Source organism: Hyla sarda, chromosome 1 (assembly GCF_029499605.1).
Source record: "Hyla sarda isolate aHylSar1 chromosome 1, aHylSar1.hap1, whole genome shotgun sequence".
Lineage (NCBI taxonomy): Eukaryota > Metazoa > Chordata > Amphibia > Anura > Hylidae > Hyla > Hyla sarda.
The window spans coordinates 371,338,477-371,354,775 of record NC_079189.1 but is presented as its reverse complement, the minus strand read 5'-3'; the positions used below and the strand labels follow the sequence as shown (position 1 = coordinate 371,354,775).

The window sequence follows — 16,299 nt, the reverse complement described above, 5'->3', positions numbered from 1 at the left end:
TTCCAGAATAATTGAACACACAGGAGATTTGAGCCATAAAGCTATGGAAGATATCTCAGATACATCATGTAGGTGTTTTGTAATACTTTGAAGGTAGAGCACAGGGTCACCTTGTACTAGGCTTGAGAAATAAATAGAATCTCCAGGGGCTGTTTATCAAAATCCAGTTACAAATTCAAAGTTATCCTAAATTCATTACAGAATAAAGTTATTTTCTGATGTTTACTTCTATGTCATCTGCTTAGATTAGTGAATGTAACTGTGTTGTAAAGAAAGAGTGTATGTACCGTAATTGAATATGTGCATCAAGATATATATCACCACTGTCTAAGGTTTCCTAGTTTCAATTTCTCAGTTAAAGGGGGTGTGCAAGGCTATTAAATGTTAAAGGGGAACTCTGGTGCAAAACTTTTTTTTTTTTAAATCAACTGGAGCCAGAAAGTTACACAGATTTGTAAATTACTTCTATTAAAAAATCTTAATCCTTCCAGTACTTATTAGCATCTGTATACTACGGCTGAAATTCTTTTCTTTTTGGATTTCTTTTCTGTCGTGACCACAGTGCTCTCTGCAGCCAAATAAGATGTCCTACACTCAAAATTAAGAATTAAAGGGGTACTCCAGTGGAAAATATTTTTTTTAATCAACTGGTACCAGAAAGTTATACAGATTTGTAAATTACTTATTTTTAAAAACCTTAATCCTTCTAGTACTTATCAGCAGAATTTATTTTCTGTCTGACCACAGTGCTCTCTGCTGACACCTCTGTCCATGTCAGGAACTGTCCAGAGCAGGAGAAAATCCCCATAGCAAACATTTGCTGCTCTGCACAATTCCTAAAATGGACAGAGGTGTCAGCAGAGAGCGCTATTAGCTTGACAGAAAATAAATCCAAAAAGAAAAGAATTTTCTCTGTAGTATACATCCGCTAATAAGTACTGGGAGGATTAAGAATGTTTAATAGCAGTAATTTACAAATCTGTTTAACTTTCTAGTAGGGATCGACCGATATAGTTATTTTAGGGCCGATACCGATAACCGGTGGAGGTTAGGGCCGATAGCCGATAACTTATACTGATATTCCGGTTTAAGTTATCGGCTATTTATCCCCCCGCGACACTGCTGCAGATCATTGATTTAAAGTGGGCACTTTAAATCAATGCATTGCAGTGGCTTTTGCGGTGCCATAGGCCACCGCCGCCACCACCCGCTTCTCTCCCCCTACCTGTCAGGGTGGTCCGGGCCATCCATCCTTCCTGTAGTGTCCGGCGCCATTCCGGGTGGAGGGTGAACCGGTCCGGGCTGCCCTTCTTCTCCGGGGGTCCTCTTCTCCACTCCGGGCAGGCGTAGCGACGTCTATGCAGCGTACTAGGCTGGAGCCTGCCCGGAGTGGAGAAGAGCACCCCCGGAGAAGAAGGACAGCCCGGACCGGTTTACCCTCCACCCGAAATGCCAACGGACACTACAGGAAGGATGGATGGCCCGGACCACCCCTATTACGGGTAAGTTTAATTTTTTTTTATTGACTCGGAGGGTGGGGGAGGGGCCCGACCAGTATAGCGGTATGGGAAAAAATCCATACCGTGGGAGAAAAAAAACGGTATCCGATTCATACCGGTATACCGCCCAGCACTACGGTGGGGGATGCGACGCGGTGCGGTGGGTTGGGGGGCGGTCGCGGTGCGGCGGTGTGGGGGGACGGCGGTCGCGGTGAGGGGGGCGGGGAATTATCGGCTTATCGGCAAGGTAATTGCCGATACCGATAATGCCCAAAATCGTGATTATCGGCCGATAATATCGGCCATACCGATAATCGGTCGATCCCTACTTTCTAGCACCAGTTGATCTGGCAAAGGGGTTATCCACCATAGGGGGACTTTAGTACTTACCTGCCGGACAGTAATTTACATGATTAGGAAGGATCTGTGCTTGTTTTGAGGCTAAATGGCTGTGTTGCGAGTCCCCCATAACGCTGCTGTTTCTTTTTGTGTAGTGGCCATTTCTTGTTGGAGTTGCCTCCCTCCAACTACAAGTCCCAGGATCCCCTGTATGTAAGTGTGAGGTCACTTTTCTTCCTCAGCTATCCCACCCATTGCAGCACACCTGTGCTGCTTTCCATGTGCTCATGCTTAAAGGGGTACTCTGATGGAATTTTTTTTTTTTATCAACTGGTGCCAGAAAGTTAAACAGATTTGTAAATCACTTCTATAAAAAAATATTAATCCTTCCAGAGTTCATCAGCTGCTGTATACTAATAGAGGAAGTTGTGTAGTTCTTTCCAGTCTGACCACAATGCTCTCTGCTGACACCTCTGTCAGCTCTGTTTTATGTTGCTGTATAAGCCCATATAACTTCTTAGTATTAATAAATCTGATACATCCTTTTTTTTACCAAGCCATTGTGTTTGTTTGTGTGTGTGAGGAAGTGGTAGACTAGGCCAACAAATTGACTCTCCCCTAGTCAACCCATATAATACTCTCCCAGTTCTATTTACAAGAGTCACATCTTTACCAGAGATTTTGTTTTGTAACAAATACAGTAGTTCAAATACAATGTATGTTAATTCTATTTTAGTATATTTATCCAAACATTCTTGTGCTCCATAATAATTCTTGGTTTCTTACCCTGTGGTACATTGTTGCACACAGCTGTGGCCCTGCACATATAATCCCTCTTTACAAGTCAGGCAGTTTATGCTCCGCTTCCCAGTGCAAGTCTTACAGCTTCTATGGCAGGTGACACAACGCCTTTCATCATCGTCTGCATAGTATCCATCAGGACAGGTGTCCACACAGGTGGTATCTGAGGAATCGAAAAAATCCAGACATTCGAGACGGCTGATGATAGTTCCTGGCAAATGTAATTCTGTCTAGTTTTTATTATAACAGAATTAAGCCATTTAAATATTTTACATCCTTCAAACGTTCACATGGTTCAAAAAAGCCTCCCATAGAGATGGACAAGATAGTTCATATGGATAGCACTAAACTAATTCTTCTGCTTTCCAAAATGCATTCATTGCATTTTCCTGAACCCCTATTATGGGGTAATTCATTAGTAGCTGTATGCATACATATGATCAGATGGAGCATACCTTTACTATGGACAAGACTGAGCCGCAAACAATGGCAGTTGTTGCTGACGTGGGATTGGAGGGGGACAGAATTTGGATGCACACACTGTCTCTTTAAAGGGGTACTCCCGTGGAAAACTTTTTTTTTTTTTTTTAAATCAACTGGTGCCAGAAAGTTAAACAGATTTGTAAATTACTTCTATTACAAAAATCTTAATCCTTCCAGTACTTTTAAGGGGCTGTATACTACAGAGGAAATGCTTTTCTTCTTGGATTTCAGCTCTCTGCTGACATCTCTGTCCATTTTAGGAACTGTCCAGAGCAGCATATGTTTGCTATGGGGATTTTCTCCTGCTCTGGACAGTTCCAAAAATGGACAGCAGAGGTCAGCAGAGAGCACTGTGGTCGTGACATCAGAGAAATCCAAAAAGAAAAGCATTTCTTCTGTAGTATATAGCCCCTAAAAAGTACTGGAAGGATTAAGATTTTTTTTAATAGAAGTCATTTAAAAATCTGTTTAACTTTCTGGCACCAGTTGATCTAAAAAAAATAAAAAAAATTTAAGGTTTTCCACGGGAGTACCCCTTTAAGTTCTAGAAGGAGCAGGAGCGCACATACTACAGGCCAAGATTGGAACTGCGAGTGGGAGAGACAGCAGTAGCATGGCAGTGGCCAGGAGAAGAGAATAGAACACTTAGTAGGACATAAAACTGGTGGCAAAGGTAAGTGACAGGATGCCGGAGGGAGCTGCCTGCCGGTGTTACAAGGTGACTTGAAAAAAATAAATGTGTCTAACATGGCAAGAAAATTTTGCCAAATTCATCATGCCATGTGCATAAAATTGCCACTATTTTTGCTTAGTCTTGTCAATTAATTGGACACTTACTTTGTAATAAAAAAAGTAAATAAAAATTAAGGATTCAGTAGCTGATCCTAATTCTACTTCTTCTTAAAATATGTGGGCAGCTTGAAAGTAAAAATTCCAACATGAATTCATGTTATGACTTTTGGTGTCAAGGTATACAGTATCACTATATACAATCATATTAAAAAAGGATGATGCTTAGCCGTGGATTTTAAAAGAAATGTATAGAAGAAGGCTCATTAGGTGTGTGATCCTTCTTTTAGTGGTGGCCAGAAAGGTGACAAGTTGTAATGTGTTTAGGGGGGAGCTTATTCTTGAGCAATATTGTCCAACTGGTAAAATTATATTATGTTATTTGATATACCTAACATTATTGCTACTAGTACAAGAGGGGACACTGTTTTCTTAAATAAAACCCATGTGCAACTAATAAATACACTATCCTATAAAAAAAAAGTTGCTTTAAGGGGTACTCCACTGGAAAAAAATGTTTTTAAATCAACTGGTGCCAGAAAGTTAAACAGATCTATAAATTACTTCTGTTAAAAAATCTTAATCCTTCCAGTACTTATCAGCTGCTGTATGATCCACATGAAGTTCTTTTCTTTTTGAATTTCCTTTCTGCCTGACCACAGTGCTCTCTGCTGACACCTCTTTCCATTTTAGGAACTGTCCAGAGCAGGAGCAAATCCCCATAGCAAACCTCTCCTGCTCTGGAGAGTTCCTGGCATGGACAGAGGTGTCAGCAGAGAGCACTGTGGTCAGGCAGAAAGGAAATTACTGTGGATCATACAGCAGCTGATAAGTACTGGAAGGATTACTATTTTTTAACAGAAGTCATTTACAAATCAGTTTAAGTTTCTGGCATCAGTTTTTTTAGTCTAAGTTTCCACTTGTGTTTTTTTTTCGGGCAGTTTTTGGAATACTCCCACTGCAGTTTTTGAGCCAAAGTTAGAAGTGGATCCATAAGGGAGGAGAAGTGTAAGTCCTTCCTTTATATGTCCTGTTCCTTTTGAATACATTTCTGGCTTTGGCTCAAAAACTGCTGTGTCAGTATTCCAAAAACTGCCAAAAAATATATAAAAACTAGTGGAAACTTAGCCTTTAACTAATTATATTTACAATCTTTATTGACAATAATGCATATTAAAAATTGGTCAGCCAGGATAACTGATAACATGAGAGGCATCGCAAGGGGCAGAAACAGCAGTGATTTAGGTAAATATTGTAAAAAGGCATCCAATTAAATTCACAATTTTTTGGGATGTATACTTTAAATAAAATAAATAAACTAATAGGTAGAAAAGATTTTAAGCACGTAATACACATGTAACATTCAAGCACATATAAAAATATAACAATCATTAATACTTACGGGCACATGCACTGGAACTGTTAAATAGGATGCTTGTATTACTGTATATCCAGATGTTTTATACAAATTGTATAATACAAACAAGGCAGGTAAGTGAGAAGAAACACCCAAAACACATGCTACATTTATCATTCTATTTAGACTTACTCAGAAGGAACGAGTTTTCTTTGCAGCTCAGGCAGTGATGTTCAGTGGCTCCCATGCACCTTGAGCATTTCCTATGACATTGTACACACTCCCCGTATTCATCTGGATATTCGTGAGTTGTGCACACTTTATATGGAACACAGTCGCCCTGTCTGTTTTTAGAAAAACCTTCTTTACATTCATCACAAATGTCCCAGGTATGGCAAGTCTCGCAACTGGGGTCACAGTCTAAAAATGTAAGGAGGAAAAAATGATAAAATCAATACTATTAAAAACACAAACAAAATAGTGGTTTTAGGCTGGGTTCACACCACGTTTTGTTAAATACGGCTCCTGTATACGGTTGGGAGGAGGGGGGGAGGCTTAATCGCGGCGCCCACACTCAGCCGTATTCGGGAACCGTATTTAATGTATGTCTATGAGCCGACCGGAGTGAACCGCAGCCTCCGGTCGGCTTCGTTTTCGGCCATATGCGGTTTCCCGACCGTAGGCAAAAACGCGGTCGACCACGTTTTTGCCTGCGGTCGAGAAACCGCATACGGCCGAAAACGAAGCCGACCGGAGGCTGTGGTTCACTCCGGTCGGCTCATAGACATACATTAAATACGGTTCCCGAATACGGCTGAGTGCGGGCGCCGCCATTAAGCCCCGCCCCCCTCCTCCCAACCGTATACGGGAGCCGTATTTAACAAAACGTGGTGTGAACCCAGCCTAACACACACACACACTAAAAGTGAAACAATGAAGACAATTTCCATCAACTATACCATGACAATGTTTTTCCGCCGTCACACTGAAGGTTCCTTGTGGACATCTTCCAAGACATTCACCATTATAGAGGAAAAACTTAGGACTGGCACATTTCTCACAGTCATCATGATCAGGTCCACTGCATTTTGCACAAACAGGATCACAATACACACAGTTGCCATCTTCACCATAAAATCCATCAGGACATAAGCTAAGACATTTGTCTTTATGAAGAAAATAATCAGGCATGCAAGCTGAAAAGGAAATAAAATAAACCATGTATTGTTACTTATTGTTCACTTTCCTATTGCTATCTTTTTTTTGTTATTTTCAAACAAATGAATTACATCTTTGTAGGTAAGGGTTCCTAGTCAGATGAATATGAGCAGTATACAACAGACTGCCCCCCTAGTGGCGGTGACAACTGACATTTTTACACATAGGCCCTGAGTGTCAGATTTTTATTAGTGTAGAATGTTCTCTCAGACTTGCATGATTCCACTCTATTTACTATTTGGATTCACAGGTCGGTAAAGTCTTGACCAGCTTTGTTTTGGTGAGAATTTCCAGCAATTTATTCACAGGATTTTTTGAAGGGTGACCACGCCCATTTTCTGCAGTCCCTTTTTCACATTTGTCAGGTAAGTAGGTGTATTTTTGCACATTGCACCACAAATTCTGGCACAGACACAATTTGTGGTGCAATTTGACAAATTGTGCCGCACTCTGTCACATTGTGGCTTACAACCCAACAAAAGCAGGTTGGGTTCACAATAGTAAAGCCATTATTTGTAAATTGTGTAGAGAACTGAAGAAACATTTTCTGCACTAAAGAAAAACAAAAAGCCATACATTGTATTTATCATTGATGGAGGCTTTTTGCAGAACTAGATGTAGTTTTATTTGATGAGATTTTGGGGTTTATATGACTTATTAACCATAATAACCTATTAACCTTGTGATTATTATTTTTCATAGGCGAGGGATGATCGAAAAAACACAAGTTTAACATTGTATGATAATTAACTAAATATATAAATAATTAAAAATAACAATAAAAAATAGTTTTTTGTGTGTTTTTTATTTTATTTTTATATTTTTCAACATTTAACTTTCCCACTTGACAATGTTACCATATGATCCTTTGAATGCTGCTTAAATACACTGCAATAGATTTGTATTGCAGTATATTATGCTTATCAGTGTAAAATTGACAGGCAGCCTAGTTTGCTCTGCCGGAGGCAATAGGCATACACTAAAAGCAACTAAAACCCACTGACACCCTGTGATCATTTTAGGGGGAGCTGATGAGATGACAGAGGGAACTTGGCTGTTCCAGCAGATGTTACGGCACAGCTTGTCTGCCTGCACCATCCACACACAGATCATGTACAGTGCTTTATGATAACTACTTAGCAGCACCATACATGTTCAGTATTTGATGCCAACAGTTAAATATAGATTTTAACAGCAAATCTGCCTGGTAAATTTTTAAGTGCATCACTTGATAAACCAGTCAGAGGACTAAGTGACAACCAGCTGAGAATGTGAAGCTGTGAAGGTGACTGTGTAACTAAGAAATGTTAAGTAGAATTTTTTTTGAAAAAATTAAGAAAAACTATTTGTGAAAAAACAAAAACAAAAAAAAAATGATGGGAAAAAACTGTCTAATCTTCATTATGCATGTTTTCTGAATGGGGAGAGGGAAGTAAGCTGCTACCAGTCTCCTCTGGCTGATTATTCTCCAACATGCTGGACTGTCTTCTTCCTAGACATCTACTTTAGTGAGGGTCTGGAGGCCACCATACACATTTAGGAAAGGGGATACAGTGAATAGTGAAAGTATTCAGCCCCCTTGACCTTTTTGACCTTTTGCCACATTTCAGGCTTCAAACATAAAGATATAAAACTTAATTTTTTTGTAAAGAAACAACAACAAGTGGGACACAATCATGAAGTGTAACGAAATTTATTGGATATTTCAAACTTTTTTAACAAATAAAAAACTGAAAAATTGGCCGCGCAAACTTATTCAGCCCCTTTACTTTCAGTGCAGCAAACTCTCTCCAGAAGTTCAGTGAGGATCTCTGAATGGTCCAATGTTGACCTAAATGACTAATGATGATAAATAGAATCCACCTATGTGTAATCAAGTCTCCGTATAAATGCACCTGCACTGTGATAGTCTCAGAGGTCCGTTTAAAGCGCAGAGAGCATCATGAAGAACAAGGAACACAACAGGCAGGTCCGAGATACTGTTGTGGAGAAGTTTAAAGCCGGATTTAGATACAAAAAGATTTCCCAAGCTTTAAACATCCCAAGGAGCACTGTGCAAGCGATAATATTGAAATGGAAGGACTATCAGACCACTGCAAATCTACGAATACCTTGCCATCCCTCTAAACTTTCAGCTCATACAAGGAGAAGACTGATCAGAGATGCAGCCAAGAGGCCCATGATCACTTTGGATGAACTGCAGAGATCTACAGCTGAGGTGGGAGACTCTGTCCATAGGACAACAATCAGTTGTATACTGCACAAATCTGGCCTTTATGGAAGAGTGGCAAGAAGAAAGCCATTTCTTAAAGCTACCCATAAAAAGTGTTGTTTAAAGTTTGCCACAAGCCACCTGGGAGACACACCAAACATGTGGAAGAAGGTGCTCTGGTCAGATGAAACCAAAATCAAACTTTTTGGCAACAATGGAAAACGTTATGTTTGGCGTAAAAAGCAACACAGCTCATCACCCTGAACACACCATCTCCACTGTCAAACATGGTGGTGGCAGCATCATGGTTTGGGCCTGCTTTTCTTCAGCAGGGACAGGGAAGATGGTTAAAATTGATGGGGAAATGGATGGAGCCAAATACAGGACCATTCTGGAAGAAAACCTGATGGAGTCTGCAAAAGACCTGACACTGGGTCAGAGATGTGTCTTCCAACAAGACAATGATCCAAAACATAAAGCAAAATCTACAATGGAATGGTTCACAAATAAACATATCCAGGTGTTAGAATGGCCAAGTCAAAGTCCAAACCTTAATCCAATCGAGAATCTGTGGAAAGAACTGAAAACTGCTATTCACAAACGCTCTCCATCCAACCTCACTGAGCTCCAGCTGTTTTGAAAGGAGAAATGGGCAAAAATTTCAGTCTCTCGATGTGCAAAACTGATAGAGACATACCCAAGTGACTTACAGCTGTAATCACAGCAAAAGGTGGCGCTACAAAGTATTAACTTTAGGGGGCTGAATAATTTTGCACGCCTAATTTTTCAGTTTTTTATTTGTTAAAAAAGTTTGAAATATCCAATAAATTTTGTTCCACTTCATGATTGTGTCCCACTTGCTGTTGATTCTTCACAAAAAAAATACAGTTTTATTTTGTTATATTTGAAGCCTGAAATGTGGCAAAAGGTCAAAAAGTTCAAGGGGGCCGAATACTTTCACTATGCACTGTAAGTAACTGATAGCGAGAGGTCCAAATCAGTGGCCGCAGCCTTATGCGTGAACAGCTGAACAGAGAGCAGTGGGGCTCCGTTATATTGCCAGCGCAGGAGTGAGAAAGGTAAGAAAGTGTTTTTTTTTTGTTTTCTTTAACTTACCCTTCTTGACCAGATTTTAAAAATAATACATTGCCAGGACAACTCCTTTAGGTCTGTGAATTTTGCTCCCATCCCACACATCCCAGGACTCACAGGCTCAATCTAGTTATGTGTGCAATAAAACATTTTGTATCAAGATCTGTTTCTTCTACAAATGTCAGATATAGATGTAAAAGATACCATGTTGGGTGACTACCATGATAGTGAGCATGGGGCTTCCAGCATACTGCCTATAAGGCTATGTTCACACGCCAGAATTTCTGCATGGGATTCTGCATAAAAAATTCTTCATGAATTTATAGCCAATACACTTCAATAGGATTTCTGCTGCAGGATTTCCACTACAGGAATTCCATTGTAGTGAACTGGTTATAAAATCATGCAGAAATTCTGCGGTGTGAACATAGCCTAATTAGGATCAATATATAACTGTGTATAATAAGCTTCTATGCTTTCTCTATTGTCAATGTCAGGCAGTTCGCATAGTCCCCAAAGTTTTGCCTGGTGAGAGGCTTTATTATAGGAAGAATAAACTATATCAACATTATTGGTACAGTAGAGGAAGCAGTTGCAGTACCTGCACAGATTTCTTCATTCACACATGACAGACAGTCAGGAGGACAGTGTTTGCAGATGCCATTCATTTCTATGAACTTGACAGGGCAGGTGCTTATACATGTGGCTTGCTGTAATATTTTAGGTGCGTGGCATGACAAGCAGTAATCTGCAGATCTGTCACATGATCTGCAGTCCTCATCGCATTCTGTACATCCTTGTCCCTGGCCAAAGAAACCTCTGAGCCAAGCATGGGGTGAAAGAAGAGACATTACAATTAAAAATGAAATGAAAATTAGTATATCCTGTTATAAATATTTTATAAATATATACATACTAAACAGGCAATGGTATCTTTAAATGGTACCTGTCAAAAGATTTTATCAGCCCGGGTCTAAGTGTTCAGTCCTTGACCAATCTCGAGAACAAGTGAACATGAAATGGACGTCCTTACAATGTAAGTCTATGGGGCCTCCAGGTTTCATAGACGCAGATTTTGGAGAGGAGCACACAGCTATCAGCTTCTCTCCCTGCTTGTTCTTATCATTGGTCAAGGTCTAAACACTCAAACCTCGACCTATCAAAACATGCCCCCAGGAAATGGGAAACGTTTTTTATTAATTGACCTATACGCTTTAAACACAGAATGAACATGGGAATTTTCCTTCTCCCTTTCTCTTATACTTGGAGGGCATGGTCTCCCTAACAGCGGAACAATTGCTGTAAACATCACAATTTCTTTTGAGGTTTAAGGTAAGGTGACACGCCAAATGTCTGCCAAATTCTTCCTAAATTTGCTATGCCACTTTTGATCTTTGGGTGGCTACCCCTTACTGCGGCATGTCCCATCTGGCATTATTTACAGGATAGCAACAGGCACTTGATTCTTTCAGATTATGGTCTCTTAGTGCAGTTCACACCCATGAACCCATAAAAAATAATCGGAGGCTGCTGCTTCGGATTTTCTGCAGCAGAATTCTGGAGTGGAAGTAGTGTGAATAAGCCCTTACTGTAAGAGTTTAACCTGAAAAACACTGCACACAGTTCAACTTGACAGCAATGTTGTCACTTCTACTATTGCTTCCAGATGCCTCTCTTCTTGCAGAATGACACTGTTTTTTTGGGTAACCCTCTACCTTTTGGTCTTTTTCAAGGTTAAAGCCTCTCAAAAGGGGATCCCACTCTCATTCTAAACATCTGATATTTGTTGCAAATTCTATTCAGGACATTTGCCCTTGGTCTCAATCTTACAGGTTGCCCCTCCCCAGATGCTCTCAGTCTTTCACTATGTTAGCGAGACCTAAACTCATGTGGTCTATGATATACAGCAAATGTTGCTGCCCTTCTACTGCTTTTCATTGGGTGGCTTAAACAAAAGATGGCGGTGGTGCAGCAGACATCGCTTTTCTAGATTTTAGTAAGGCTTTTGACATAGTCCCACATAGAAGACTTATCAATAAACTGCAGTTTTTCAGCTTGGAATCTCATATTGTTGAATGGATTAGGCAGTGGCGGAGTGACAGGCAACAGAGGATTGTAGTCAATGTAGCAGTTGGGACCCTCTTTCTAACAATGCAAGTCTTACCCAATATATGCTTATTCTGGAAAACTAACAATGGGTTTATTCTCATTGCGCTTTTAGCAATACTAACATCCTTATCTCCTGGCCATTCCTCCACCCCCTTCATTAATATTCACTGTTCCTGCTGCGGCACTATTGATGACATGTATCTCAGCCAGGGGCCGCGTCATCACTTGGCGCTGCAGGAGCAGAAAATATTCATAAAGTCATGGTCACCAGCTCTATAACCTGTGTATTTAGGTTAGTCCGGTAGACTCTTCTGTCAGATTTCTTTTAATATCTTTATCAGTGATATTGCAGAAGGTCTTGATGGTAAAGTATTGGTCCTGGAGGAATAGGCCAAATGAAAAAGGATTTAGGTAAACTAGAAGAATGGTCAACTAGAAGAATGGAGAACTCATCTTCATGCTTTCCCAGTCCATGCTGCATACCCTTCAGACGGCTTCCGATGTCAGACCCCATGTTATCCTATAGAGCACCGCAAGTAATTTCAAGCCCCTGGCTTTTGCCTCCGGTGCTCCATAGATTTCTATCTGCAGCGAGTGGGCGGGACTAGGGGGATCAAACTGTACAGGCAGTACATTCATCCCAAAATAAAGGCTACAGGATTCTGTTTCCTGGTGGGCTAGTGGTCGCAATCGTGTCATTCTGTACACAATACCTAAAAATTTGGCAAATAATTTATTGCATAACCTCTCACAACCAATGTGCCTCCAACTGTTACAAAACTACACTTCCCAGCATACCCGTACATTTAAAAAAAAAAATTAAAACCTTTTAATTTATGTTTGAAGGCTGGTGTGACATCACGCCTGAATTCGGACCGATGCCAGCCGGGCAATCAGTCTGAATTCATTCAGCCTGCGCTTGCTCCCTGCCTGTCAATCAGACAGGCGGGAGCGAGCACATTGGCTCCCTGGCCACTCCTCCCGCACTGCTGCAGGACTCTGCGGCATGTAAGTATGTGTAGGGGAGATATGTTTAGGGGGATCAGGGTTTTAACACGGGGGTTGGGGGAGAGCGCGGTTCGGGGTTTTAACACTGGGGGGGGGGGGGTGGCGTGGCGCCGCGCTCATGGCCCTAACTTATTGTTTTCAACACAGGGTGCCTCCGGCTTTTTCACTACTACAACTCCCAGCATGCCCTGACAGCCAATAGATGTCAGGGCAAGCTGGGAGTTGTAGTGGTGAAACAGCTGGAGGCACCCTGTGTAGATGAACTAAGGGCGGAAGTCGGCTCCAGCAGGCATCAGTGACGTTGTGCCTGCTGTGGAATTCTGCCTGGTAGTGAGCACGCTACCAGGCAGACAAAAAAGCATTTTTAGGAATAGATGGGCATTAGGCAGGGACAGAAAAAAAAAAAAGGATGGTGGGAGCTACACTTTAACATATTCAAACAGTTTAACCCCTTAAGGACCAAGGACGTACCGGTACGTCCTTGGTCCTGCTCTTCTGATATAACGCGGGGTTACACAGTAACCCCGCGTCATATCATGGCGGGCCCGGCGTCATAGTGAAGCCGGGACCCGCCTCTAATAGCGCGCAGCGCCGATCGCGGCGCCGCGCGCTATTAACCCTTTAGCCGCGCGCTCAAAGCTGAGCCGCGCGGCTAAAAGTGAAAGTGAAAGTTCCCGGCTAGCTCAGTCGGGCTGTTCGGGATAGCCGCGGCTAATCGCGGCATCCCGAACAGCTGACAGGACAGCGGGAGGGCCCCTTCCTGCCTCCTCGCTGTCCGATCGCCGAATGACTGCTCAGTGCCTGAGATCCAGGCATGAGCAGTCATCCGGCAGAATCGTTGATCACTGGTTTCTTATGAGAAACCAGTGATCAACATAGAAGATCAGTGTGTGCAGTGTTATAGGTCCCTATGGGACCTATAACACTGCAAAAAAAAAGTGAAAAAAAAAGTGAATAAAGATCATTTAACTCCTCCCCTATTAAAAGTTTGAATCACCCCCCTTTTCCAATAAAAAAAAAACACAGTGTAAATAAAAATAAAAATAAACATATGTGGTATCACCGCGTGCGGAAATGTCCGAATTATAAAAATATATCATTAATTAAACCGCTCGGTCAATGGCGTGCGCGCAAAAAAATTCCAAAGTCCAAAATAGTGCATTTTTGGTCACTTTTTATATCATTTAAAAATGAATAAAAAGTGATCAATAAGTCCTATCAATGCAAAAATGGTACCGTTAAAAACTTCAGATCACGGCGCAAAAAATGAGCCCTCATACCACCCCATACACGGAAAAATAAAAAAGTTATAGGGGTCAGAAGATGACAATTTTAAACGTATTAATTTTCCTGCATGTAGTTATGATTTTTTCCAGAAGTACGACAAAATCAAACCTATATAAGTAGGGTATCATTTTAATCGTATGGACCTACAGAATACATATCAGGTGTCATTTTTACTGAAAAATGTACTACGTAGAAACGGAAGCCCCCAAAAGTTACAAAACAGCGTTTTTTTTCAATTTTGTCGCACAATGATTTTTTTTCCCGCTTCACCATAGATTTTTGGGCAAAATGACTGACGTCATTACAAAGTAGAATTGGTGGCGCAAAACATAAGCCATCATATGGATTTTTAGGTGTAAATTTGAAAGAGTTATGATTTTTTAAAGGCAAGGAGCAAAAAACGAAAATGCAAAAACGGAAAAACCTCTGGTCCTTAAGGGGTTAATATACATTTGTAAATGCATTTTTGAAGATATCCTACTGTATATTGGCGACAAAACCCAGAACTTGATGTATTGGGGCCTTAGTAGTGAAGGGCCTGTGCCATTTATTGATACTAAGAGGGGTATATCATGTCTGTTCTCCAGGCCTGGAGCACTGACTTTTCTATGGTTTAAGGAGTAAGAACAGTAGTTAATATGAAGATCTTACTCTGGGCACTTCTTATAACATCTCCCATCATGTAGGTAGTCATGCGTACACTTGAGACATTCATTGTTTTCAGTGCACATTTCACAATCTTCTGTACACTTCTCACATCGCCTGTCTTTTATATTGTTGAATGTTCCTTTAGGACATGAAGAAATACAATCCTCTTCATGAAGATATTTCCCTGTGAGAGAAGGAAGATATTACAATAGCAGCAAATGATAACTGGTTTACTGTTTGATTATTTCGTTATAGAAAAGAAACATAAACCATAAGGTTGTCTTCTACAGTCCTTGACCTTTATATGCATAGTGTGCCCCATAGCAGATGAATGGCTGATATAGATACATTTATAACGTGCATATAATGTATATATTAGCTTTCTTAGCCAGCTACTGTATATAACACTTCTGAAACAGCAGCTTACTAAGTATGTTCTCTGGTATACTGCCATCTTGCAATACAAATGTATTGATCTGTCTAAAATGTGTTTGATTTTTGTCTCAGACAGATAACAACCAATCACAGCTCAGACAAAATGGTAAATCCCGCCAATATTGCAAAATGTTATTAAACTTGTTGCAGCTAGAATTGGAGGGAAGAGTTAGGATTCGTCAGATAATAATTATACAATATATACAGAGTGATTCAGAAAAAGGTAGAAAATTTTAGCCTCAGTATTCATAACACAAATGTATTACCATGAAAAGAAATCTTATCTATCCAAGCTTTATCTATACATTACAGATGTTCAAAATGATTTCCCTAGCTGACATGGCAGATGTCTAAGCATAGTCTAGTTCTGTCTAGACATGTGCCAATATTTCCTTGGATATGGACTACATTGTTTCAGTGATGTCTCAGGGCCTTCAGATCCTGTGGGCAGGAGGGGGGAGGGGGGAGGGGGGGGGGGGCGGGTGATACAACTTGACAAAGTCCCACAGAGAGAAGTCACAGGGTGTTTCATCTGGCCAGAAATCATTGAGGCGGGTGCGAGACTTGTTGCTTCCTGCAGGGCTGATCCAGTAGAGTTTCTTTCAGGTATCACTGAACATCCAAATGAAAATGTGGAGGTGCACCGTCCTGCTGATGACAGATCTTCCTCTATAAGCCGTTCTCTAAACATGTCCAGGTAGGAATGGCCAATCACAGTATCCTCAGCAAAAATAAAGGGGCACATTTACTCTTAGGGTAGGGTCGCGTGCCATATTTTGCTGCATATTTGTTGATGCATATTTTCTTACCCATCAAAGTCAATGGGAAGCAAAATAGGCAGCTGATTTTGCTACCCATTGACTTCAATGGGTAGGAAAATATGCAGCAGCAAATAGGGAGCAGAATGTGTCACCCTACGCTTAGTGAGTCTCTAATGAGCTCAATTAGAGCACATGATTCTGAGCTATTGACCTTCCCACTGAGGTGAAAGGTTGTCTCAAAGCTGAACACCAGCCTGTCAT

General features: G+C 40.9%; 1 protein-coding gene across 2 annotated transcripts in view; it reads right to left on the bottom strand.

Moving 5' to 3' along the window:
• PCSK5 (proprotein convertase subtilisin/kexin type 5) overlaps positions 1-16,299 on the bottom strand; it is a 459,846-nt gene that overhangs the window by 14,871 nt on the left and 428,676 nt on the right. For both annotated transcript variants that reach the window (XM_056523317.1, XM_056523326.1), the window contains 5 exons: positions 14,846-15,026; positions 10,392-10,609; positions 6,228-6,464; positions 5,461-5,688; positions 2,625-2,802 (listed from right to left, as the gene is read on the bottom strand). In XM_056523317.1, the coding sequence (XP_056379292.1) occupies positions 2,625-2,802; positions 5,461-5,688; positions 6,228-6,464; positions 10,392-10,609; positions 14,846-15,026 (1,042 nt within the window). The remainder of the gene's footprint in view (positions 1-2,624; positions 2,803-5,460; positions 5,689-6,227; positions 6,465-10,391; positions 10,610-14,845; positions 15,027-16,299) is intronic.